General features: G+C 41.4%; 1 protein-coding gene across 4 annotated transcripts in view; it reads right to left on the reverse strand.

The window, feature by feature from the left end:
• MME (membrane metalloendopeptidase) overlaps positions 1–23,567 on the reverse strand; it is a 66,864-nt gene extending 43,297 nt beyond the window's left edge. The window contains exons 1-11 of one of the 4 annotated variants that reach the window (XM_048864719.2): positions 22,737–23,567; positions 19,876–19,990; positions 18,599–18,768; positions 17,514–17,549; positions 12,177–12,338; positions 10,969–11,049; positions 9,884–9,979; positions 9,658–9,776; positions 8,431–8,496; positions 3,709–3,843; positions 940–1,041 (exon numbers count right to left, since the gene is read on the reverse strand). In XM_048864719.2, coding sequence (XP_048720676.2) covers positions 940–1,041; positions 3,709–3,843; positions 8,431–8,496; positions 9,658–9,776; positions 9,884–9,979; positions 10,969–11,049; positions 12,177–12,338; positions 17,514–17,549; positions 18,599–18,758 — 957 coding nt within the window. In that variant the 5' untranslated portion in view covers positions 18,759–18,768; positions 19,876–19,990; positions 22,737–23,567. The other 3 variants (XM_048864718.2, XM_048864717.2, XM_048864720.2) reach the window with 3 other exon arrangements.
• Between the last annotated feature and the right edge of the window lie 4,214 nt (positions 23,568–27,781).

Consider the following 27,781-nt stretch of genomic DNA (forward strand, 5'->3'; position numbering starts at 1 on the left):
GATACTATGTAACAGGCAGTGGCAGGAGGTGTATTTCAAAGTACATTACTTGGACGGAAAGACTCAGTAATAATACACTCCTGCCTAGCATTCCAAGTTCTCTTCCAGTGACCATTAGCTAAGACTGTATGTCCAGAAGTGGCAAGTTTCACCCACCTGCCCCGCCAAGAGTAAATCAAGTCCACGGAATTAATTTTTAATGAGAATTTTCTCTCCTCTTCTCTAACCTTACCATAGGGTGGGTGTGGGTGTGGGATGGCAGGGGCAAGGCCAGCCATAATCTGGCTCAAAATAATGTGTTTAGCTCTCAGATATAGAGACGTGTGGATAACTTTATTTTTCAGGCTGCTGGCTGTTCTGAAAAATAAAAAAACAACTTGCTTTGGGTCAAACAAAACATTTTGTTCAACCTGTAATAGAACATTTCATCTTGATTTCTGGATATATATATATTTTTACTCTGTTTTGAAATGTCCTTCAATTTTATTTTAAAAATGTAACTTTGAATCATTTAGAAAATGAACCAAAACCTTCTGTATTGGGGGTTATCTTTTCAATTGAAACCATTTGGTGAACTCGACACATGCATAAAACATTTTGGTTTATCAATTCTGCATTTTTTGGTCTTCTCCCCTCCCCGCCCCCCCCCCCCCCCCCCCAAAAAAAAAATTGGGGTTGAAAAATTTTGACCAGCTCTAGTCAATGCTCTTCCAGCAATCCTGAGTGTTGGCTTTAAAAAGCACCTCCTTGTTTTTAATTTAGTGGCACCAAATCAGCCAGTAATAGCCTATCATCTTCAAGCACTTCATGTACATAGTTCAACTTTAAAATACCTCAGTTCTAGATAAAAGCTTTATTTCAAAAAGAATTCTATAATACGACAGTTTCTTTCTTCAGGAACTAATAGGACTTGAAAATATTTGGATATTAATCACTCACCTGATGATTGATCTCCAAAGAGAAGTTATTTTGGAGTTCTGTTAATGTCATTTTATTATATAGCAGAACTGGATTGTTTCTGTCTTCAGGTTTAGATGTAGCCTACACATGTTAATTACAGAAGAAGACTATATAAGTTGAGGCAATTTATAGCAATAGCAGGAAAAGGAAGTGACAATGATGAAAGAACTGAAGGTCTTATGGCTTGATACATTGATACATGTCTACTGTATATGGGCAGTATATATATTGCTCAATGTCTTGCAGATACATGTAGTAGGCTTGAGTCAAAAGAGAGGACAAAATTACACTGACTAAATCTCTGTTAATACTATAGGTCTCTACTTTTTGGATTGGTTTTGGATTAGAGAGCCAGTATCACTGCCTTTTCCAAGAAGCTCTCTTGCTCTGCTAAGATACTTTTAACCCGCGGGATATACTTCTACTCTTTCTCATGCACCACGGATATCCCCAGTTAAGTTGCTTAAACAGCCATCTGGCACATGTTCTCTTGTCCTCAAAGATCCACTTCATTCCTGGGTTTCCGTCTGTCCTTTCCAATGTACAGCATCCCCCCCCCCGCCCCCCCCCGAGCCAGATCTGCCCTAAGGGTAGGAGAGGAGCAAGCACTTGCATGATGCAGCACTGAGCAGGGAAATACTGGCTTTTTGCCATATTGCTACTTCCCCTCTGTCTCCTCCTATTGCAGCTTGTCTGACTAGAGAGGGGGAGGAAGTATCATCTGGCAGCATATCGTCCTTGTGTCCCTTCTTACCTTGGCTCCCATGATGGTGAGTTGAGAACACAAAACAATAAGGATCCAAGTGATTTCTCAAAGGAAGGTGATCTATCCAAGGCAGAATCCCCGACCTTTATTGGCACTGCCAACTCTGCTGGTGTAGGGTTAGCAAACTTTGGCCTCTCCATTCATTTTTAATTTAGAAATTCTCTCCCCAGCTCCAATCCTTTTTAAGACTTCCTTTATATTTATTTTTTTTCATTCCCTCCACCGTGCTCCATTATTCCTCACTCGGCTTCATCATACCTTTTTCTCTGCACTCCTTTTCCTACAGGCTTTTCTAAGCCAAATGCAGATTCCACATCCATTACTGTTCAAACTGGAGCTGAACTTTCAAACTTAGGTCAAATGGGTTCAAAATTAGGCAACAGCAGGTTGCCCATCACTAAGCGTGGCATTTGCCAATAGAAATGCTATAGAGAAGTGTCAGATGTGACTTCGTTTCTTACTTCTCATTTCAATCCCTCACTCTTTATCAAATAAACTCCTCTTGGTTGAAAGTTTTCCATCTTTGGCCTCAGCCAGAGGTGACTTTCTCAAGATTCTGAGGAAAATCAAAATCATCTGGTTTTGATATATGGAAATGGGGAAATTACACTTCCTCCTTGACACACATGCCATTAGTCTGTTGGTGTGACTCAAATGGCTGAAGCTAGAAAATGCAAACTTGGATTGTTTTATAGTCCTCCTCATTGAGAAAGTAAAAACAACTCAAGGGTGAAGAAAATCAGTCCAGAATCTTCAAGTTGTGAATGTTTTGAGCCCATATTTTTGTGCATGAGTACCAGAATTTTCCATTTGGTTTTCCCCCTTGACACATTTAAATTCTGGCTGCCTGTGTTAGGGATGCTACTGTTGAAGAAAACTCTTGGCTAAGAATCTGTTTGGGACAGCTGACTAAGGGAGGGACTGAAAAGGTGGTGTGGGCCAAATATTACTCTGTTGTATTTGGTGCTCACTGCTCTAACCAACCCCCCCAAAATCAAGAAGGGTAGGGAGGAAAGAGACCCCTAAAATGTCCCTCAAAGTGCCTTTTCTTAAGCAGATGGTATGTGAACCAAGTCTCTTCTGTCATTTTCCCACTCCCCACTAGAGCTATGGAGGGCTGAAGTAAACAATGTGCAGAGGGTCAGGATACTACTGCTTGGGAGGAGACACCTAATGATAATATCTCCTCTTTCTCATTGTAATAGGCACCTTCAGGTCCATGTGCCCTTTAATCTCCCATCTTGTGTACAAGGCCTGACCTTCTTCAGGATTGGCCTGGTGCACATCCCATTTACAGTCTCCTGTGTCTTATGGACACCATACTGCCATATAAGCTAGTCTTAGGATTTGGAACCTAAAGCGTTGTATAGAGTTGCTATGTTTAAATGAAGAAACTCTGTGTACACGAATCGCTTCAAGTGGTTTGCAGTAGGTTGGCACATTACATGTAGCATTCTCCTCCTAATTTCCAGCTGCTTTATCAAATTAAAAGACAGCTAAAAATATACTCAACGTTTTGCTAATAATACTTTCCAGACAAGCAATTGCTATAGTTGCCACAAGGGTGTTATGAAATCCTAACTCATAGGGGAAGGGGTCCACAGGATTGTGAATGGGAGGGAAGGTGGCCCATGAGACAATCTTTCAGGTCCTCACTTTGGAAAAGTCTGACACTTCTGCTCTACCCTATACAGTTGGTATATCAGTTTAAGATGTAAAATGTTTTGGGATCCTTTGAAGATGAAGGCCATTATATAAATGTAACATGGGCTGTGTTGTCTTGAATACAGCTTCCAGTTACAGGGAGACAATGCCTATTAATTATCTCAGGGCAGAATATGGCTCCATGTCTTCTTAGTGTTCACATTTAAGGTAACTTCATAACTGTTTATAATGTTCTTTCCTAAGTATTCCTACTGCTTATCTCTTTCAACCGAGAATAAAGTCAGTTATGTAAAACTCACAAAGAAAAGTTTCCTTACATTGGCAATCTCTATCTCCAGATCCATAACTCTTTCCATTTCTTTAGAAATCTGGCTTTCATTGATGGTGAGATTTTTTTCTTGGAGAATTAACTTAGCCACAGAAATCATGAAAGACACATAGGCTGAACATGCCTGCAAAAAAGAAACCATTTCAAGACAAACCTCTTCAAAGTACTGTGTATCATACATATCTTAGACTAACTTTGATTTCTGTGAATCATTATTCTTTAGAAATGTAGCTAACAAGTGCCAAGAACAAAATCTAGTACTACATTCTGAAATGCTGTGTTATAACGTGGAAATTAACTTTAAAAATTTCCTCATGGCAAATTGCTATATGTTTGCAGCACTAATCAAGGCTAAACATTGCAATCTATTATGCCATGCACTCTATTTAAAATTAAGATGTTTACAAGTTCATACTTAAACCCCACCCCTCATTTGTCTGGGAATTACCCTAAATTTCCTAATCATCTTACTTACTGCCTCCAGGCAGCAGAAGCAGAAACGTTAACATCGGGGAAATGCTGATGGGCTAGTGCTGAATTAGCATTTGGGAAACATCACTCCCAGAAACAGTGATTCATTTTTTTAGTCAAGTAATTACGATATCTTTCTTGTGAGTCCATAGGAACCTCTGTGATGGCCAGTTTCCTCAGTCTGCAGTGATACATACTTTCTGTCAGAACATCCTGAGGTCTGGCTAATGGCCGTGCACTCCGTTATGCATTCAAAGGCTAGGGGAAAAGTGTTCTGTATACAGCTTTTTATAAATTGTGTTGGCTAAACAGTTTGTAGCAGGGATATTTCTGAAGCTCCTGTGGAATTTAACAGAAAATGATAACCTTTCTGTAGGCTTTCAGATCATCCTATTCAATGTGATGAATAATAATATCCCTGCTATGGATATCTATAGGGTGGCTAACATGTAGTATGGATATAATTTTCTATTAAATTTTATAAGATTAAATTTCCATAGAACCCTCTTGGTGTCATCTGTTCAGTTCTATGGGACTTTTCCATAAAGGAAAGTAGGGCAGGAATTTCATTACAACGCCTCTTTATAATTCCCACTCACTTTGCTTTACCTTCTCCCTGATAGGAATCCTGCTTTCAACATGCTCCCTTAATGCAAATATAAATAAATTAAACTAAATAGAAAAACAAAATTTTTAAAGCATATGTGCATTTAAGGAAATATACTGGGATGTTTTTATGTCTGCTCACAAGCTGACAGAATCTGTGTCCTGAAATGAGACATTCAGGTGGACATTTTAGTGACTACTACCAATCCCATTCATCTGCAGTTAGCCTCTCATATGTGTGTTAAAAGGCAGTGCTGGTAACAGTCTGTATGCACTTGGGGCTTAAACTTACAAAGCACTGGGCACCTCCTGAAAATGATGTTGACTTCACTGAGAGTTGGGAGATCACTGCACCTCACAGGATTGGGCCCTCAGTGAACTTTTCACGAGTTAGAAAAGAACACTTTAACAGGGAGGAAATGGCATGAAGTTCCTGGCAGTTAACATGAAAAATTGTACCATGAAGTGTGCTTATCAAGCCCAGAAACACCACTTAAGAGTACACAGATATGTACACAAATCTTAAGCTTTCCAGGAGCCCAATCCAAATCCAAAGTTAATGGCAGTCCTTTAATTGCCTTCAATGGACTGTGGATCAGGCCTAACCTGGAGACCATTGCATGGCACCTAGGAACAATCAGAACAGCCAAGAGGACAATTCAGCTGATCTCTAGCTACAGTTGTAAATAGGTGCTGGATATACTGCAATCTTAAAGGGCATTCAGGGTCAAAAATAACTGTCAGCAGTGGGGTGATATGGCTTCTGAGCAGGGGTGAAAGTCGGCCAGTACGACATACCAGTAAGAAGTGGCCGCTGATACTGGCCCGCACTCAGCTGACGTTAGAGCGCTTCTTAAAGCCGCAGCACTTTAACGTCACTGTCCCCTTTGCCCCCTGTGGGTCGCCAGTGGAGGAGTGGGGGCAAAAGGGGCAGCTGCCCCAGGGCCAGCAATTTAAGAGGGCCCGAGGCTCCCAGCCACTGCTGCTACCGTGGCAGTGGCCAGAGCCCCGGGCCCTTTAAATGGGCGCCAGAGCCCTGGGCAGTGTGGGCCAGGCAGCGCAGATGCGCTGGCTCGGAGAGACTGACCCCTTACCCCCAAACCTGCCCCTTCTGCCCGAGGCCCCACCCCTTCCAGGGTCCCCGAGCCTGGCCCCTGTACTGGTAAATGCTTAATGTTACTTTCACCCGTTTCTGAAGTACCATTAGTTTAAAAAAACCTCACATGTAGTTTTGGAATGAGAAACACCCCTTCTAAAGCTGAAAATGCTTGGGTTAAAGAACAGGAGATAGACTGTCTGTCTGTTTGCCACATACAGCTCAAGGATAAAAGCAGAATGACACAGCAGGAACCAGAGCCAAGAAAAGGCTGCTGGCAGAGTGCAGGTGTCTACTCTGTTGGGAAGAGACTTTTCCCATTTCCTTGAAGTCTTTGTGGCGGTGGGAAATTTAGATTCTTCTGGCCTAGTGCTTACTCTTGGCATTGCTAAGAGGTTTTGTTGGGTTTTTTTGGGGGGGGGTTTCCCCCCCAAACATTTGTCCATACTTTCTTCCTTATTTAGTGGTAGAATGTTTGAGGTTTTGATGGTAGACAATTTTTCAGGTCACAGTGTAAGACCATCTAATTTGTTCACTAGATTCTGTATCAGAACAAATACTAAAACCAAGTATCTTGCATTTAAAAGGCCCAAGAAATAGCTATTGTTACAGCCCAAATACATCCTTAAGGGGGATGGAATTTGGATGAAAATTTGAATGGGGTGCCAGCCCTTCATGTTAAACATTGTACAGATTTGTATATCTGAGAACTCAGTGGCCTGATTCTCCTCTCACGTATGCTTGTGTAAATCACAATTTGCTCCACTGAAGTAATTAGTGCTATACTTTGTAAAAACTATTGTAAGATCAAAATCAGGCCCACAGTCAAATGAAAATACCAGCAAGAGTCACAATTCATACAACTTACATAATTTCCTCATGACCTACTTTCTGGTAGGCTGTAAGCTCTTTGGGGCAGGGGCCATCTTCTTGTTCTGTGTTTATACAGCACCTAGCATAGTGGGGTACTCGTCTGTGATGGGCTCCTAAGAACTATGCTAATATGCATAATTAGTGGTTATCTTTATTAGTAAGTAAACTCTCTAATTAAACATAATGTTACAATTTAAACTAGTTAAGTATCATATGTTAGCAAAAATCAACAAAACACAATCATGCATTTCTCACCACTTCTGCCTTTAATTATATGATGGGAAAACTGGCTAATTAAAGGCACAATTTTAGTACTTAGATGACTTCAGTAAATAAATATATATATATTTAACGCCTGGAGGATTAAGGTGCACCCATTGTTGGCAATGGGGAGAATATACAATTCTAGTAGCAAGGAGTTAATGAAAATATACATGCATGGTAAGTAAACATAAATTAAAGATCAGCTAGAACTATAAACAGCTTTAGTAATTCTAATGGCACGATGTAATGTGGCTGCTAGGCTCTTTGCTTACCTTCAAGCTTAAGACACTTTTAGATCTTTTCTGCTAAACCATGCAATACAATAGTTCGATTGGAGGCTCCTTTTTGACTGTAGGTTTCCTACTGTCTTCATCCCATTAAACATATCAGTGACAACTAAAATTTAACATTTTTTTTTTCAAAATGATCAAGTGTCATCTCCATCCTTAATCTTGTTTTCAAAAGTCAAATACAGACAGTGTCAATGAATCCACTACCTCCAACTCTAGTCTATAAGCTCCCGGGACAAAGATCTCAAGAAGGTGGCAGCAAATCTGTAAAGCCTGGCCTCCACTGACACCCTAGACTCTTTCCAGTCTTGCTTCATTCAAGATGTGATAGTACAGAAATGGCCTTGGCTGAACTGATGAGACAACCTCTTCATGATGATGGAACACCAAGGCTGAGACCAAATCTTCCATATTAAACACTTTTAACACTGCCAGTTTCAACTATCCCGGTTTATTTTTTGTTGATGGAATGATGCTACATTTATTCCTTTCCATTTTTGGCAACTGCTGCTGCTCCATAAGAGCTTCAGCTTGCATGCTCCCACAAGGCTCAGCCTCATCATTGCTCTTCTTTGAAATCTATGTGCAGCCATTAGGGACAACTATGAGGCAACATGAGCTAAGTGCATCCTTCTCATCCAGCACAGAGTATCCCCATTATCTCAGTGCATATGGGGAACTTGACTTTGGATAGAGAACAGCTGGCTCAGAATGAACCAGGAAAACTGAACCAAGTCCCTACCTTCACTACATCATATTCATAGCACCACCACGGTCCTATGGCTCTTGTCCCCCTCCCCTACTCCAATTTATATCTCCTTGCCTTCTCACTTGCTACTCATTCATATTCAATGTTTCCTTTTTCTGTTCCTGATTTTTGTGCCTTTTCTTTGTTTCTTCCACCTTTTTCTCTCTGCTAAGCACACTCTCTGCTATCAGATCAATCTCTTCTTAAAACTCTTTATACCCATGAACCTCTCTGTTCTCCCCACCAGTGTGGTTTCCATGAGAGTTAGATTGCAGGCTCTTTGGGCCAGGGACGGTTCTCCTTTCAGTATTGCCTCTGCACATGGGAGAGAATGTGCACCCCTACTTGTTAGCCATGGCTTACCTCTTTATATGCACCAGTACATTCATAGTAGTCACGAGAAGGCAGACCAAGCCCAGGTTGATCAATCTACAAAAACAATTTTAAAAAAATAGCTTACAGACAAAATAGTACCACCCTGTAGCAAACTAAAATTTTGGAAATAATGAAGTATTCTCTGATTTCATTCTTAATATTGCAAATCCATAGGCTGACTGAGGTGGGTCTCTTTCTCTTCCTACCTTCCTCTTCTCCCCTCCCCTCCTTTTCTTTTTCCTCTCCTTTTTCCTCCCTATTACTGGAAAACTTTAAATCAAGACTGGATGCATTCCTAAGAGCCATGCTGTAATTCAAACACAGATATTGGACTTGAAGAGGGTTTATACAGGGAAGTCCTCTGGCCTGTGTCCTGCAGGATGTCAGACTAGATAATCACAGTGGAATCTTCTGGCCTTAATTTATGAATCATCTCTTCTTAGCTCTTTCCCTCTGCTGCTGCCCTATAAAGAATACAGTCCATTGTGGCATTGTCTTCAGAGGTAAGCAGACAATGCAACTGGTGGCAAAGAATACACAGACAAAATCTATAGATGGGCACCATGGCTCTTGAAGACTCTATATAATGTGTAAAACAGAGTAGATTCACCATTGCTAAGGGTTGCATGAGAAAGCTGGGCTGTAAGTGGATTCACCACTGCGCTTCCCCAGATATTCTCCTAGGGGAGGCTATTTTAAATTTATGGCCAGGGCAGGCTGCACAGCAGCTGCTTGGAAAATGTGCTATTTAATCAAAAAATAGACTGGTCACCCTGCCCACATCCCTTTCAGAGCTCTGCTGGCTGACTGCAGATCCCACAGTGGAGTAAGGGGTGTGACTGTCTTGTACAGCTGCAGCTCCCTTGTTGGTGGGTTTTCTGCCTTAGAATCTTGCAATCCTGAGTTATGCTGGCTGAGCATAGTCCAGTGAATACAAGAAAATACGCTGCATGCATGCTATTTTCATACATATACAGATATTTGTCACAGTCCTATTAAGTGTCATTAAAACCCCTCAGTAACTGAGATTCTCTGTACCAGACTGATAAACCCTTTAAATACAAAGGGTACAAACATAAGATTTGCTATTTCTTAACTGCCAAAATTCAAATCAGTAAATTTTTCCTTCTGACTTCCTTTAGCTAATAATTATAAAAGAGTGAAATGTGTATGGCGATAAGGATTATTTAGTCAATGCCATCCTAGCAGACTTACATGAATGATATGCACTGTGGAGTTCTTATCATTGGTGCCAACAAAAAAATTAATAAGGACCTTTTTCCCATATTGTGAATTCAGTTGTGCAATAGCTGTTTCAGCTGTCCAACTGGCACCTAAGGAAATGATAGATGCATTTAGTCTCAGTATTTTTGGAAAATAAAGAAAAAATACAATCATTTAGAGATTTTAACAGAAAAATAAACAGACAAAGTTGGCCTACCATATGCAGAGTCCCAGTTATCTGTTGCTACAGGCCATTCAGACACATGTGGCAATATATTGATTAAAGGTTTTCCACCTCTACTATCAATAGTAGCTTTTGGAAACAAGAAAATTAATACAGTATGAGTTATATGCCCAGTTATTTTAAAACATCCACATACTATACTGACTTGTATAAAAGGTTCTCCGTATTCCAGGATTCTGCAGCTGAAAAACTTTTCCCCAGAACATACCCACCAGCAGCACTGCAGATTTGTGCTCCAGAATCTGAGATTTCTTTAAAAAAAAATTATCTCATGAATGCAAAACAAACCAACCAAACAACAAAACCTTAAAATGTGAGCCAGTGTAAACTGAAGTACAGTTTGCTGCAATCACCTTCAAACAATAGCTCTGAAAAGTTTGAGTTAACATTCCACTCTGACGCCTAACAATGATAATTCAAAGGGCTACTGTTAGCTCTTTTACTGATGATCATTTTAGTAGAAACATCTGGCTAACACTCTTATCCCCAAAATCCAAAACTGTTTCCCCATGCCTTTCCTGATGTCAGAAGTCCCAAATGACTGCTACCCAGCACTCAAAATCTCCATCTTCAAGAATTTCTACAGTGCAGTTCTAAGTTGCCTACAAAAGGCTGTAGCACAGAGAATAGGGAAGAGTAATATAAACTGACATCAAAATTAATAACACAGTGGCTACTGTACTGAGGTTCATATTTAATTAAATACAAATCTACATAAGAACAGCCATACTGGGTGAGACCAAAAGTCCATCTAGCCCAGTATCCTGTCTTCTGACAGTGGCCAATGCCTGGTGCTCCAGAGGGAATGAACAGATCAGGTAATCACCAAGTGATCCATCCCCTGTTGCCCATTCCCAACTTCTGGCAAACAGGCTAGAGACATCTAATCTAGTTCACATGAAATGGGGTCAGAACTTCCAGTTTGCTTCCTGAGATGGCTCCAGAAGCTGGGAGTCTTGTAGCATTTAGTTACAGCCCCCATGCACTGTGCAGTATATGCAGATTATGCCCATATTTACATAGAAATCTTATGTACAGTAATTTGTGGAGAAACTTACTTTCATTTATACATGATCTGTACAGAGTTTTTGCTTTCTGCACTGCCAGTATGTCATTAGTGTTGTCCCTGTCAAGGACGTCTGAAACAAAGAACACATACATGGAAAAATATTACAGCATTTCATCTGCAATGGGAGGAGCCTGGAGGAAAACATGATAGAAACCAACTGGGAGCACAAGGATGGGGGATCCATAACTCTTCAGCATGCTCCCTGTTCAGAGCAAATCCCATAGAAGCCCCTCCACGCCAAGTCTGAAAGGACAGGGCCCTGGAGGTGGCATGGCTGGGTGGGGAGTGGTGATACTCTTAAGACAGCCACTCTCCATAGTATCACCTCCAGTCTACAGATGTTTACCTGGCAAACATTATTGGGAAACCGTCTATGGAGTCCTCCAGTGTAGAATGAAAATTCCCTGACCCTGGAGGGAAAATTTGCAGATGGTGGGGAAGCTCTGTAAGTAGAGGGAGCTGTGTTGCCATGCAAGAGGTGAAGCCTAGGAAACAGTACAGGAATATTGGGTTTCCCTGCGAAGGCCCCTGACCACCATGGATGCTTTGAGTTTTCTGGGTGGTGTCCCCCAAATGATCTGCAGGGGGCAGCTGGGAACGGTGCTTGCTCTTCCTCCCCCCCCCCCCCCCCCCGACACACAATGGAATGATTAGAAAAACACCCTATCTGTGGAAACTCAAGGGAGGGATTATATAGGCCACAATCCTGAATTTGGTCTTAATACCCTTTGACATCTTGATAGGAGTACAGACATGCTGAATGTAAAGCTGGCACAGAGCAACTTCTAGCATGTGGAGCGTGCTCCAATGGCTCTCACAGAGGGAAACTCCTTTTTTTCCCCTCACCTGGGACAGCTGTCACTTATAGGTCAGGAGGGTAGTGAATTGGGTTTCAGCTGTTGTAATAGGTGGATAAGTGCACACACAGAATTCAGTCATCACAGGGGTCAGGTCTGGACAAGTCTGCTTCAGTGGTCAGCTACTATTTTTTCAGAAACAACCGCATTACTACCAAAACTCAAATTACTATCCAAGCAAATAATCTGGGTTGATTTATGCTGAACTGAATACAGATCTTGACTAGTCTATCACATATAAACCTTTATTACATAACCTGTTTTGTTCTGATTACACACAAGCCAAAGAGGAAACTTTTATACGGTCCAGCTCTCTAGTACATGGACAAACTCCACTGACCTTTCAAAACAACTTCTAGTTCGTCTCTTAAAATGTCAAAGTTGCTGTAACGGGAGCTGGTCTCTGGAATGACGTTCTTCTTTAACCATCCTCCACAGGCATATTGGTAAAAATCTTTACAAGGTTCTGCAGTAGTGTCCATATTCTCAATGATTCGGGCTGCTGTAATATGAGACAGATGGACACATGTAGAAACCTTAGAAAATAAATAAATCTGGATTCTGATGTGGAAAGGGACAAATATAATCCCTGAGTTTAGGATACCCTGGCTTCCTCCTTCCCTCTCCAAAACACATACACAATCTTCTTAAGTTAAAAGAATTTTTTTCTAAACCAGGCAGTAAATTTAATAATTTAACACTTTATGTCTTTAAAGCCCTGTATAGACAATGACTAACTCATCCTCACAACAGCCCTGTTTGTTGGGTGGGTATTATCTCCATTTTACCACTGGGAACACTGAGACAACAATGTAAAGTAACTTACCCAAGGCAGTGTCAGTGCAAGAGCCAGGATTAAAACTTAGAATCACCTGACTCCCAACCCTGTAGTCATTCTTCCAGACCACACCACCTTTCTAATTTATACTGTAACATGATAAATACTAAATTGATATCTGATATTGTTCACTGAAAGGTCTTCATCCTCAAAGGGCAGTAGAGATGGACCCGCATGTAGTGGTGAGTAGGCAGCCTTAAAGCAAAACTCCAGTGATTGTTTGTTATCTAAAAGGTATTAAAAAAACAACCCCATTTTTGGGGCATATTCCTACTCAGTATACATTTTTAAATGTCAAAGCATCTTTTAAAAATCCTAGTTGCTTATTCAGTATCAATATTTGCTGGGCCAAATGCTGAAGAACTTTCTCGCTTTGAGTTTGAGATCCCTGGACTAAATTAAATCACCATGAGGGCCACATGAGGACTAGTACATGGGCCCAAGGGCTGCATCACTTGACACCTTTTCATACAAAGATACAAAAGCCCCAGCCCTGCTTCTTCCCACCCTTCCCCGCCCCCATTCCAACCCCTTCCCCAAAGTCCCTGCTCCAACCCCTTCCCCAAATCCCTGCCCTGGCCCCGCCTCTTCTCTGCCTCCTCCCCTGAGCATGACGAGTCCCCACTCCCCTCCCTCCTGGAAGGTCCTAAGCGGGTGGCGGGAAGTGCTCGGAGGTAGGTAGAGGAGTGGGGATGCGGCACGCTCGGAGGGGGCAGGGGAGTGTTGAGGGGAGCTATGGCGGGCCGCAAGAAATAACTCCATGGGCCGCCACGTGTTTGAGACCCCTGATTTAGTCCTTACTCAGGTAAATCTGCCATTGATTTTAATGTGCCTAGATGTGGAGCCAAGTACAATTAAACAGCCCACAAAATGCAACACATACAATAACTTTTTTAGTTACCGGTTTTTTCTAATTGTATTTAGCATAATCATATTGTCAAGATGATGACTCCATGACTGATGATTTGTTTTTAATTATATACAAGGTACTTGTGTTTCCTTTACTCATTTATACTTCTGTGTAACAAAATGTGGCTAAAATAGCATTTAAATTACACACACACATTTTCCCTTTAAGGAGTGGGAGACATTTTCAGAGGAGATTAGAGTCTGGCAAATGAAGGAAACTAGAGATTGGAGGTGAGTGTTAGGAGTTAAGTCTCCTAGAAAGCCTGTGGCTCATGCCTTTTTTATGCCATTGGTAAGTTGCATGAAGGGCCTAGTATTTGTGTGTGTGGTGTTTTGTTTTTCTGTTTTCATGGACTTTTTAATGACTTGAGACCTTTTTGAAGCCAACATCTGTTTTTTTCACAATGCCCCAGTTCTTGGATCATGCAAAAACTATGACTAGAACAAATCCTGCATTATTTGGCCCCAAGAAATAGCTCCCATAAGCAGTAAAGGGCATGGAAACAAATAAAATACAGCACCTGATCTTTGTACCACTGAATACAATGGCAACACTCCCATTGATTTTTAAAGCATACAAGATTGTGCCCACCATACAGGGAGATTGAAGTTTGGTTGTGTTTCCCCATGTTTGGGTGTTTGTTAAGGTTCTTGTAGAATCCAAAACCCAACTCTACTATCAAGTACCTTTTGGTCAAAGGGTTGCCTACTTTGGCTGTAATCTCTGATATCCCGGTCACAGTCTAGATTTCCCACCCCGCGCCCTACTCCCCCAAGGTGTCGTGAATGTTTTGAATTGTGCCTTTTATCTTGTCATGGCTCCAGCTTCTTTCTCTAATAGGTTTGGTAGTGCCCTGTCACAAGCTTGCAGTTCCATTTTCATCCATTCCTTCCTTTGTTTTTGTGGTCCACCATTCTGCCCAAGTAAAATCTCTCTTGCTCTCACTTTTTTTTTGTTTTTTTTTGGTCCTTGTCCACCAGAATCTAACATTTCACTGGCTTCCATTACTTGACAGCTTCTGTCTTAAGATAGTAAATTACCATTTTTTTTTAAGCATGACTTCATGAGTTTCACTGGCTGGGCAGAAGCTCAATCCAAAAGGCAGTATTCTCCCCTGAATTAAGTTGGAGTGTGCTAGCATCACCAGGCACTTCACTCTTGGTTTGCCCAGGGGACAAGAAAGTTTTTAATATCCTAGTCTGCACCAAAGCTGGCTGACTTCCATGACAGTGCAAAGCACCAGCCATGTCGCAAAATAATTTTTTACTGGAAAAATCTCCTGTTGAAAAGAGTGGATATGAAACATTTTGGTTTTTTGTTTGTTTGTTTTTGTTTTTTTGCAAAAGTGACACATCTTGCATGCATCTGGCAAATCATTAAGAGGCTACATAAAAGCAAAGACTGTTTCACCCTTGGAATTAAACTCCTATCTGCATGTACTATGACCTACCTGCTATTGAGATATACACTTAATCACAACACTTTTACTGAAAAGCCTATATTGGCCAGTGTGTTAATCAAAGAGCTGTTCCTCTCTGCCCCTGCATGGCTTTGCAAAAGTTGTTTTTAGGAGCAAAACTCTGTGACATGCAAATGGTTCATAACCTCCTGTTTGGCTCGCTCACCTCTAGGCCCCCCCTACTTTGCAAAGCAGAACCACTATGGGGAGTCTCTACAGCCTGAATGATGGATTTGTGTCTCAGTTAAATTTGAACTTTATCACTTTCCCCAAAGCACTACTGCTCTTGTTTTTCCTTTATTTGTCAATACTGCATCTCTCGGTTTATTGGGCCTGCTCCTGCTCCTGCTCCCATTGAGATCAGTAGCTAAACTCCTATTAACTACGGTAAGAGCAGACCCACTGAGCTTGGTTAATTGGCATATATAATGCAAGACTTTCATTTTAACCCTTTTTAGGGGCTTGTGCATATTGCAAAGTTTTTGAAAATGAACACACAAAAACTGTCCCAGTACATTGTTCATATCTGGTGTAAGTTCAAGGCTTTATCAGTTTATTTAATTTCTATCCCTAATAAAATTGTCCTGATTCAATTTCTTTTGGGACCTCTGTATAATTTCCTAGCATTAGTAATTTGATCACTTGCCTTCCATGTGTGTACCGCTGCCATAGTACTACTAAAAGTAACCTGAGCAGTTTATCCAACTAGCCCTTGATACCAAAGCCCAATCAGATATTGAATGGACACCAACTGTTGATTTAAATACTGAACTCAGAGTTATGGTTCATCATAGTGGAAACATTAACACATGGTAACTAATATGGATCGACAACTATTTCTCTGGTTTAAGGGTTTTTTTATTATACTAGTCTTTCACAACAGAGTGAATTTTATCATGCCATTGAATCACTTCATAACTGTGGAAAACCCATGAAAACCACTATATTGCCAAATCTTTTGAAGAGCTGGGTGCCTTGAACTCCCATTGACTTGCCAATACAGAACACTGATTTAGGGCTGGAGCGTGGAGTCCCCATTCACAGTAGTGAGCATTTAAACCCAGGAGTAGTCCTGTGAGTGAATGAGTCTGTACTCACAGACATGAGCAAGGACTCCACAATCTGGCCCTTAGGTCATGTGGCATATTTATAGGTCTGACCTCCTACATAAAATAGGCCATAGGACTTCCCTGGAAGAAGAATTCAGAATACATGATGGGTTATACAGTATAAGGTTTTATAGGTGCTTGCTTGGGATGATCTGTGTTATTCACAAGGCTCATCTCAAATTTATACTAATTTTAAAACATTTTATCTATGCTTATTTAGTCACATAGCACTGAAAGCATATGTAGAAAAGATGGAATGTTCTCTGGGTCTCTGTCCAGAAGAATCTGCAGTCTAACTCTCACAAATATGATATATGGACAACAGTTCAAGGATGAGCAGGTGTGGAGATAATTGTATTTTTGTATCCCAATGAAAACCAAGTAAAGGCGAGACTGCTGGACTGAGTTAGTGATAGCTCCCAGAAATATAGGGTGAGCTCCCAGAGACATTGGAGTCAGTGGCAAAACTCCCATTGACTTCAGCTGGGCCAGTATTTCACTAATTGTGCCTCAGGCAATACAATGTTTCCTGAAACATTAGGTGAGTGTCCACAGCAAAGGCATCTGCTACTACCACAGTGCAGTATGTGCTTCCCATGCCAGCCAATGATGAAGGAATGATGAAATTCTATTGCTCCTCCTTACAGTATTGTCCCCCCAGTCCTTTTACTCTAAAGGGCCAATGACTGGCTATACTTAGAGAAGTTAAGTGGGGTACAAGGTTCCTTGCTTCCTCTTCACCCCAGCCTCTTTCATGTGTGCATGCAGGGCAGTGCACAATTTAGAAGATGGAGGATGAAATTTGGAAATATAGGGTAAAATCCTGCCCCATTGGAATCAATGGGAGTTTTGCAATTGACTTCAATGGGGCCAGGATTTCACCCATAAAATATAAATCACTACCATGCTAGAGAGCTTGAAGGTTTGATCCTGATCTCAGACACGCAGAGAAGCTGATTGTTGACTGTCTTGCAAAAATGAAGGCCTGAAGGCTTTGAGATCAGGATTGAGGTTTTAATGTGCTTTTAAAAAAGTAAGTGAACCATTGTTGCTATATTTCATGAATTAAAAGTATGATATACAATTAAATCAATTTATTTTACCAAACATTTTAATTACTTAAATAAAACTGAGATTATAAAACTCCCATGAAGGTATCTATTACAAACACATAAAGACCATATGAAATCAGTACTCTCAGTGCCTTTGCTTTCCTGAAACAGCTAAAGTGTTACTAAATAAAGGATAGATTTGTGAAGAGGAGAATATTTAAGGTAAGCAGGGTGACAGTGTAATGGATTCTACAAAGTACTAACACAGGCAAAAGTAGTAGAATCAGTTGAAAAGCTATATATACTTACCTGATTTTACACAGTCTGAAGACTTGCAAACACCATCTGAAAAAAGTTATGGGACAAAAATTCAAATCCTTAATTTCCATTTGAAAGTCTCCTTAATGTACTCTACACTAAATTATTGATTTTCAGTGCTACTGTCATTTCAGAATTGAATTTAAAGGCAATGCAGAAACTAAACACCACCTAAAATTTTAATTAATTCAGGGCCTGATCCTTGAAAACACTTGTACAATTGAATATAATGCTAACTACTATGTCCTACTGACATCAATTGGATATTCACAATAGTTAGTGCTTCAACTGGTAAGTAAGTGTTTTCAGGATCAGGCCCTAAGATTGCTAACATCTTCATTTAGTTAGGGTCATGCACTGCTTTTGATCCTTCTGATAAAATTCCAGTTGACAACAGTGGGAGCTGTACTTCAAATCAAGAGCCTTAGTTAGGAAGAATGGAGTTTTCATGCTGGGTACAGTAAGAATGAACAGAAAGCTTTCCTATTTCATTTATCTTTTCCCCAGCATACTGTGTAATTAAATTATAGTGTATACAGTAAAGGACAGACTCTAAACAACAGAATTAGTATATTGGAACAAACAGGTGTTTTTGTTAAAAAAAATGTAGCATTTGCCACATTCTGTTACTTGAAGTAAAAATTCTTGGAAAAGGAACGTTCATAGTAAATCAGAACTTTAAATGAAATATTAAATTTGGATGAACTTTTAAATTTCAGTTGACCATGTAATGCTGTCTAATGACTCTTTTATGGTCAGCTGCCAATAAATTGCAGCTGTTAATCAGCTAATTTTATAAAAAGTATAACATAGTAGTGACAGGCAATTTAATTCTTGGCTGAGCCCCTCTAGGTCAAACATAAAATGTTTTTTCTTTTATTAGCTAAATTATTTAGTTAGCAATATATATGCACTCAGACATATTGAAACTTTAACATTACATTTGAGCCTACCTCACTTGTGTGCTACTATCTCTTATCTTATTCTATCAGGTTCATTCTATTCTTGAAAACATTTTTTTGCAGACTATTAACAACTTTAACATTCAAATTGCAATAAGATGAACATCCACTTACCATCATATGTTGCATACAGAGCTATCATTGTGATAGATATAATAGTTAGGAGAATCACTACAACAACGAGCCCTACTTCGAGGGTGCTCCATCGCAGTTTTTTCTTTGGTTTTGGAGTGTTCATTTCAGTTATATCCATTTGGCTTTCCGACTTGCCCATAACCCAAATTCTGAAAAGGAAAAAGCCAAATTCACTAAGAACCTAATTGAATCGTATTTCCCAAATACATCTAGCCATTTAGCTCATCAGCTACTAGGATTTTTCCATGGTGAGCTTTCACAAAAGGAAAGAACGTTGGCTTGTTGAAAAATCCAAATAGCATGGTAGTCATAAAATTAAAGTGACTATAACCACACAGCTGTTTTGCCACTCACAGTTCACAGGACAGTTCTTTCACACATAAAAGCCACCAAAAAGGAAAGAACACAAACCCATGGTTTTAACACTTACCCTTGTGATTTAATCATATGTCTTGGGACAAGAGTTCATAGGCAAGCAAAAGGCAACTATTACTGTCTGAATAAAAATTAACTTAACATTCCACTCTTTGATCTAATGCCAAAGGTCAAATATGTTGTTTTTGCCTCAGTGGCATTTTTTTAAAATCCTTTGAGCAATTAAAGTTTGTAATGTTGAGGCTATGACTAAATAGAAGCAAGAAAAATGGGCTTTGTTCTGGGCTCAATCCCACTCACACTGAAGTTAGTGGGAGTTGTTATTTTAATTTTAATGGGAGTAGCATCAGAACCACCGATCTAACTTTAGATGGGTGTAAATTAGGAATAACTTCAATAAATAACTTCATAGTGGAAGTGAGATCAGAGAATGTGCAGGTAGTAGGATATGATTGTGGTGACAGTCCTTTTTGTTTATATTTCTTTAAGGGCAATTTTTGGTTTACCTCTTACAGTACTGCTGAGCTTATACCCACTCCTTGCATCCTCATTTGAATATTGTCATTCACATAGGGCCCTTTCATTCCCTCTGCTTCTGCAATACTGGGTCAGATTCTCCTTGATGCAGGGTAATTCTCCCTGCCACAGAATGGGAACTCTAACCATTTCAACTCAGTTTCCTTGAGATCCTTTTATTAGGGGGTAGAGTTCACCCCCTGCCCTTTTCACTCTACAGGGAAGAATAATGGATTTCTACCAGCAGGAATGGTGGAAATCCTCAAACTCTTTGGGTTTGTCCCCCCAAAGTAACCAACCAAGGGCACAGCAGTAAGTCAGGGCCTTTGAGTCCTCCTGCCTCCATCATACCAAGAGGGACCCACCTGGGGCATCTGGCCTAGTGGCCCCGCCTTCCCATCATCCAATAAGGAACGACAGCTGGTGGCGACCTTCTCAGCATCTTGTCATCATCACTCAATCAGCTCTGAGGCTTGTATTCTAGAGATATATATATTTTTATTTGCTGTAATGCTATTGGTGGCTGGTTCTGCTTCATCCCTATCCTCTCCTACCACCATAGCCATTCAGCTGCCCAACCTCACTTCCCTCCCCATACAGACTGAAATTCTCAGTCATTCCCACTCTTTTAAACCTATGACCTCTTCCTCCCCTCCTTTCAATTTCAAGATCTCCATGCCCCGCCTCCCCCCAAACTAGCTCTCTATAACTAGTATTTGTAAGTTAATAAATAAAAAAACATGTAAAAGAATTCAACAGCCTGGAGATACCTGTCCCATCACCCTGATCACTTTGTGTGAATGTTCCCCAACTCTTCATCTCTTTTAGACTGTAGGCTGTCCTGGGCAGGGCCAGTGTATGTTTGTCCAGCACCAAGCTCAATGGAGTCTGGGGCCCTGAGCCTGACTGGGGCCTTTGGGGACTAATAATAACAACAGTAAATAAATGAATAGGATGATATGCCCTCCCATCGTCTCCCAGTTCTACTTGCAGTCCCCAGACGTCCCAGTACTTACAGACTCTCCTGACTCACAACTGTTCCCTTAAGGGATAGTTCTTGAACCACAGAGCAGGGAGGCACAGGTCATCCATAGGAGACTGAAATCCTGCATAGCCTGTCTAGCCCCTCCCTTTCCAAACATATAGACTACCAGAGCCCTACCTCCTGGCCAGTCCACATGGGCCCCCGTTTTACTGTGAATTACAGGTTTTTCATCAAATAAGTTACAGCTTGCCACTCATAAGAGTGGAATCCCATAGAAAATGGATACAGAAGAGTGAGAATTTCCTATGTTTGGGAGAACTGGGACCTATATTAAACTGTGAAATCTAAATTCACAGATACAAATGTATAACTTTTTAAAATTGCTTTTATCTTTTCACCTCCACATACAGCAAGCAATAAGGCTTGCTCTTTATTTATATTAAGAGCTGACCAATTCTCAACACTCTCCTCCTAAATTAGAATATAGTGTACTCTTCTGATTTTGGAAGTGTTTTTAGTGCTCTGGAAATGCTATATTTTTTCATGTGCAAATGTGCTTTTGCAGTCAGCAACTTTTTCCAAGTAAACTAGTCTTTCTGTTGCTACAGGAGTGTTCCTCTTATTTAAAGGTATCCCACTGATTCATTCTTACTTTTAGTTCTTTGTAAAATCTATAAAGAAAACCATTAAAGAACACCTAGTAAAAGCCTCTTTATGCGTTAATTGCAGACACAAAAGCGTAGGAGTAATTTAAGCAGATATGAGCTTAGGTATTATAGTTTCATTATGTTTCTCTCAGTGCTCCTGTGATCCTCTACCAGCTGCCCACTAAAGCTTAGACAAAACAGACAACCATAATTATTTTGACCGACTGTGGCCTAGGTGGCAGAGTGAGTTAATGCATTAGCTTTTCATTTCTGGATACATATGTTTAAAACTGACTTCTGAGATGAGCCACATGTTCTCAATCAAATCTCTAAAGAAATGCGAGTGTGTCCCAAAAGTACCACACACTTCCACATGAGTTAAAACTTATGCCCTGAGGAACTGAGGAGTAGACACACCCCGGCTGTTACAATAAGGGTCGGAAAGGATTGACAGAGATGACTAACAAATGCCTTCAGCCATCACTCAGATAAGCATGAACTCTTGGGCTAGAGCTACTATCTCTTCTACATTTTATCAGACATGTGAATGTGATCTTGGAGTAACAATGTATACCTGCAAAAACCTTTACCATTTACAAATGTAATTTGTTTTTAATTAAAAAGTGAACACAAAGTATTTGTTACAGCCATACCACTTTGTGTTATGATTTTGTCAGCTCCAACAAGCTAAGTAGTAGCCTGGATCAGAAAAAGGATATCAGAATCTTATTGACACTACAATTTGATTGGTTATGGCATCCATTGCTCATCTTTTGGAGGAGATGTAAAACCAAAGTTATCAAAGGTGTAAAACCAGAGTCACTTATGATCATTTCAGTAGGATGCCTTCCATAAGTAAAGGATGCAGGATGTGGCTACTGGAACACTAAGCTGGATCCTGCAGGGTAGTTAGCTATGAGCTGGTACTTAGCATCTCACTGGTGGCACTAAGCTTCTTGCAGGTTCAAATCCATAGTGATTTAATACATAAATTTTATGAAATGTGTAATATCAACTTTTATGTAAAAGACAATGTGAAAAAATAACCAAATGCCATCAAAGCATGATCAGTATCACTGTAAATTACATTTGAGTCCAATGGAGGAAAACAGGGTACTTGAAAATAAGGTATGACTTCATGATGACAAAGGTAGCAGACGGAGAGCATAATAACATAAATCTAGACGGTGTTAACTATATGCTGTATATAATCAAAAATCACAGTCCAATGAAGGCTTGGCCTCCATAACCTCAATATCCCATTAAAGGGAGACTCTGCTACAACAAGCTCTCGCGCACCTTTGTTGAAGAGGACAGCCAAGTAACTGTGTAGAGGGAGGTGTGATAAGAGTTTAGAAAACTGCATTCTCTCTGTGCCTATCTCCATAGCTCTCCAGTTGCATTTTCTCCCTCCCTCACCTCCAGAACCTCTCCCTGTCCGACCCCACTCTCACTCTCTTCCCCTTTTCCAGTCCCCGTCTCCTCGCCCCCCTCGCCCTGTCCTCTTCCCCTGCCAGTGCGGCTGCCCCGTCTCCTCTTGCTGCCTCAGTCCCCCCGCCAGTGCCGCTGCCCCGTCTCCTCTCCCGGGACTCACCAGCTGATGTTCGGAGAAGTTCGGTGCTGATGTAAATAGACACATCACCGACCAATGAAAAAGCGAAGGCAGCCTCGGGTGTCCCCGGCTGAGCAGTCGCCGGGAGCCGGCGGGAAAGCGGCTGGGGAGCTAGAGCGGGGCAGAGACTCTGCTCCTGGGGCGCCGGGCTTAGACTCCGGGTGCAGCACGGCCGGGAGCGAGGAGCTGCGGCATCTCCCAGACATCAAAGCCCGGCAGAGCTCTGCCTTCTTCCCGCACCGGCTGCGGTGGCAGTTCGGCGGCGGCGGCGGCGGCTGCAGAGCCAGGCTTTGGTGGCGGCGATAAACCAGCCCTGGTCTGCCGGCGGAGCCGTTCTCCCCCCGGGCACAGTGGGATGGGGGCAGGAAGAAGGTCACCTCGCTGCCCACCGGGCGGGGGGGTTACCCAGGCGCTCCCGCCACAGCTTGCTGAGGGATCGCGAGGGAAGGAGGCGCCTGCGGGCGGCCCTCAGCGCAGGGGAGCACTGATCCAATGGAATTGCCCCATTTCCTGACTTCGGACTGCAGCCTTGGGGCAGACTTTAGTCAGCTGCTCTCTCTCGCGTGTGGCAAACACACACACAGGCCGTACGCAAAGTGACAGCCGAGCTGCAGCGGGAGCTCAGACTGCACCTTCCTTCACGGGGTTTTCATGTCTCCCCAGGCTCGGGGGGGAGGGGGGGAGAGGGGGGCGGAGGATGCACAAGCGGGGTTAGCAGTGGAAGTTCTGCCGTGCACAATGCCTGTTTCGTGCCGGCGCGTTGCCTTTGTCAAATGAATGCCGTCACACCGCTTCTCTGCAAGCTTCCCTTCCCCACGCGCACTTCATGATTTCTGAAGAGGGAGAGACAGACAGGGGAGACTTTTTGCATTCAGAAGGGGGCTGGGTATGGGAATGGCCCTGACCTGTACTTTTCTCAGGATTCTCTGACAAAGTAAAGATAGCCATGTGCGTGTTTGGCGCCTTGCTAGTGGGAATCACGCTACTAGCTACATCGTTAACGGCAGTAGTTTGATTTCTGTTACTAACGTGCCTAACAGGCAACGGATAGATTTTTATTACCATTCCCCACACCCCCTTTCCTAGAAGCCCATATAGTGTTTCAGCTCTGATATTACCAGCTCCGCAAACGAAAATATCTGCCACCTCAGAGCTGCACCCTTTCTTTAACGGGGAAGGGTGAACATTAAGAACTAATTTCCTTTCTGAGCTGCACAGCAAATGGTCCCAACCACCCATCAGTAAGACGAGGGTGAACAGCCTACAATTAAGTAGGACAGCCTATTAAAGGAATAAAAACGAGCAGAAGTTTTTTATAGACTGAGCAGAAAGGCAGAGAAGCATCCAGTGAAGGCAAGAAAGGGGCACATTCAAAAACTAACAGAACAGAGATACCACATTTTCTTCCAGTGTAAAACTAAATGCAGAGTAATAACCACCCTACTCTAATCTTTTCTAGAGACTTATTAATTCAAACGTCTCAATTTCAACCTCTCATGCATTAGTCTTTCATTCCTGCCACTTCAGTTATTACAGCAAGCCATCTGCTTCCACGACTATCCATCTTTCCACTGCCTTAAAATCACCCTTTACACAGTCATAATTCCAAGCCTTCTACCCATTATCCTTCTTACAAATGGTGGCGGCAGACGAGCCATTTAAAAACATTTTAAAATGAGTCTGATTATGTGAGTGTAGTAGGTTCTCCCCCAACCGCCTGGTATTTAAAGTACAGTAAAGTTCCAGAAGTAGAGGAAAATGGGAGTGGTCTGAGTTAAAATGAGCCCCAAGGTTTCATTTTTCAAAATGTTCTGAGGTGAACAAAAGAAGTGCCAATACTTTGGGGCCCATTGCAGAGGGAGGAAGAGGGGAAAGTAACTTTAAAATCTGCTCAAAAGAGACTAAAATACCTAAGTCTGCATCCCTTATTTGTCCAGTTGTTTTAGAGCCCCTAGTTTGGAGGGGATGGGGGAGAGAAGAGATTACAGGCTAGCAGATGTAGGGGTTAATCAGTTGTTTAATCTGTGGATCAAATTCTGAAGTTCTTCCTCAGCCTTTATTCAGGCAAGAATCCCATATAAATGTATCCTGCTTAAGAGATGAGTGAAGAGGTAACAGTTTGGGCTCAATGGGCCACATCTTCAGCTAGTGTCAATTTGCACAGCTCCCTTTACTTCAGTAGAGCAACATCCATTTTCACCAGCTGAGGATCTGGCCAGTGCAGTAAAGGGTACCAAAAATATGAAAGGATTGCTAAGACGACTTCAGGACTACATTCTCTAATCTTTTTATGCGCTGTATTTTTTAGAGATAACAAAAAGGTCATTCCATTCATGGAAAAAATAAATATATTTATTAGATATGCCTCTACTGCCATGATGAACCAAATAAATGACAGCATAATGCTTTAACTCATGTGATGTTCTCTCAGAATATTTGTGTGCATGATCAGATTCCTTACTGTAATTCAATTTGCTCATTTGTTCGTGTTATTTAAAAAAAAAAAACAAAGAAAGAAAAGAAACAGAAACAAGTTCTCCCTAAATTTTATAATAGTTTATAACAGTTTATAATCCTAGGCATTTTAGTGTCATAATAAATGGCCAGTCCTCTCAAATTGTACTCATGTAAGTAACACTTAGTCTCTTGAGTAGTCATATTGGTTTCAGTGAGAATAACCACAGGAGTAAGGGTTTGCAGAATCAGGCACTATGTGGTAACTTTAATGGGATCTGGGGTTACTCCCTGATAACTTTCCGTATTCTAAAAGATGACTACTAAGTTGAAGCCGATACATGAAAAAGTGGTCATTTGGTAGTCAAAGAGAATACAGCATGCCACTTACAGAATCAGAGAATGGAAATAGTATCAATAGAATGGCACATTGCCATTGAATCAATGTCTCTGGCTTGAAACATACAGGTTTCTGTGCCAGCTGTTTGTCTAAGGGAGATCTGATGGCAGTCCTTCATACTAGTGACATGATCTCTTCAAAAGAAGAGGTTAAAGAAATCTGCTTCTTCTGAAACTTTACTTCCAGGTACTTTCCCCCCAGCCCCATGCATCACAAGTCATTATCTAAATTGTTCAGCCATCTAACTGTTGCATCATTGAGGGTAGTAAGGTGTTGCTGTTGACCATCCAATCTTCTAATTGTGCACTCCACTACATTTGACTGTCTGCATCACTGCCCTGCAGTCACACTGTGAAGACTGGACTAAGCCAAATTTCTGCATTGTGGGAGCCACTATGTCTAGTCTAGTCAGTAGCCTATTAAGCCTAGTTCAGGATAAGCATCCCAGATTGTAAACTAGGGCTTCTGAAGTTCATCAGCATGCCTGTCTCTCTATCCCAGAGTTGGTGCCACTCCATAAAGTCATAGCTGTCGGCCCTGATATGTTGTTGTTCATTTGAGATAGGCACTGGACTGGCAGCACTGGACATGAATGCACGAATGGCCACCTCAAAAGAATATTGCAAAGTCAGGTGTGGAAAGTCAGCAGGAACTACAGGGGTAGGTGTTTTCCTCTGGAGGTGGGCAGATCTTGTGGGAAATGTGAGTTGCTTATTTGCACGTATTGGAACCATTGTCAGGCCTTGTGTGCAGCAGATGGATTAATCTGTTCTATCCCTCCATGCAGTTTTATGTGTGATGGTGTCTCTGTCACATTGCACTCTATATGATTTTATAAAAATATGCTAATGAGTGTGAAGATAATGTAATTGGAATATGCTTCATGCAAAAGGTCTCTTGTAAGGTATCATTACAAAGCTTATAATCTACCGAGTGTGGTCATCCTATTTGTATAAATGTATCACTCTTGTATCTGAAACTAGAAATGTGAAATATAACTCTGAGGTCCTATTGTAGTTATGCAAAGTGTGGGCCATTAATGGTGGTTTGGAATCTTAATGGGTCCCATTAAACAGGACAATTACCTGTAGATGGCTCTGTTTTACTTGTAAGTCTTCCTGTATATCTGTGGGCTGGCAAGTGGGTAATGAAGTGTTACAGTGACATGTGATAATGTCACCTGAACTGGAATCCATCTTTAATCTGGTGCTTTTCCATTGAGAAGGAGGGGCGGCAACCCAGGGGGACAAAGGATTCCCGCCTTATGCAAAAGATATATAAGTGGGTGGAATAGAACAAAGGGGGTGGCAATCATGAGAAATCCCCTAGCTACCACCTGAACTGGAACAAGGGCTGTATCAGGGGAAAGGATTGTGCCCAGATTAGGAAGGTATCTAGTCTGTGAAAGAAACTTATTGAAACATCTCTGAGGGTGAGATTTTATCTGTACTAGACTTAGACTTGTGTGTTTTATTTTATTTGCTTGGTAATTCACTTTGTTCTGTCTGTTACCACTTGGAACCACTTAAATCCTACTTTCTGTATTTAATAAAATCACTTTTTACTTATTAATTAACCCAGGGTATGTATTAATACCTGGGCGGGGGGGACAGCTGTGCATATCTCTCTATCAGTAAAAAGAAAAGGAGTACTTGTGGCACCTTAGAGACTAACACATTTATTTGAGCATAAGCTTTCGTGAGCTACAGCTCAATGCGTCCAATGAAGTGAGCTGTAGCTCACAAAAGCTTATGCTCAAATAAATTTGTTAGTCTCTAAGGTGCCACAAGAACTCCTTTTCTTTTCGCGGATACAGACTAACACGGCTGCTACTCTGATCTCTATCAGTGTTATAGAAGGTGAACAATTTATGAGTTTACCCTGTATAAGCTTTATACAGCATAAAATGGATTTATTTGGGGTTTGGATCCCATTGGGACTTGGGCATCCGAGTGTTAAAGACAGGAACATTTCTTAAGCTGCTTTCAGTTAAGTCTGTAGCTTTGGGGCATGTGGTTCAGACCTTGGGTCTGTGTTGGAGCAGACTGGCTTGTCTGGTTCAACAAGACAGGGTGCTGGAGTCCCAAGCTGGCAGGGAAAGCAGAGGCAGAAGTAGTTTTGGCACATCAGTTGGCAGCCCCCAGGGAGTTTCTGTGATCCAACCCATCACAAT

The sequence above is a fragment of the Caretta caretta genome, chromosome 9 (genome assembly GCF_965140235.1).
Source record: "Caretta caretta isolate rCarCar2 chromosome 9, rCarCar1.hap1, whole genome shotgun sequence".
In the NCBI taxonomy this organism is placed as follows: domain Eukaryota; kingdom Metazoa; phylum Chordata; order Testudines; family Cheloniidae; genus Caretta; species Caretta caretta.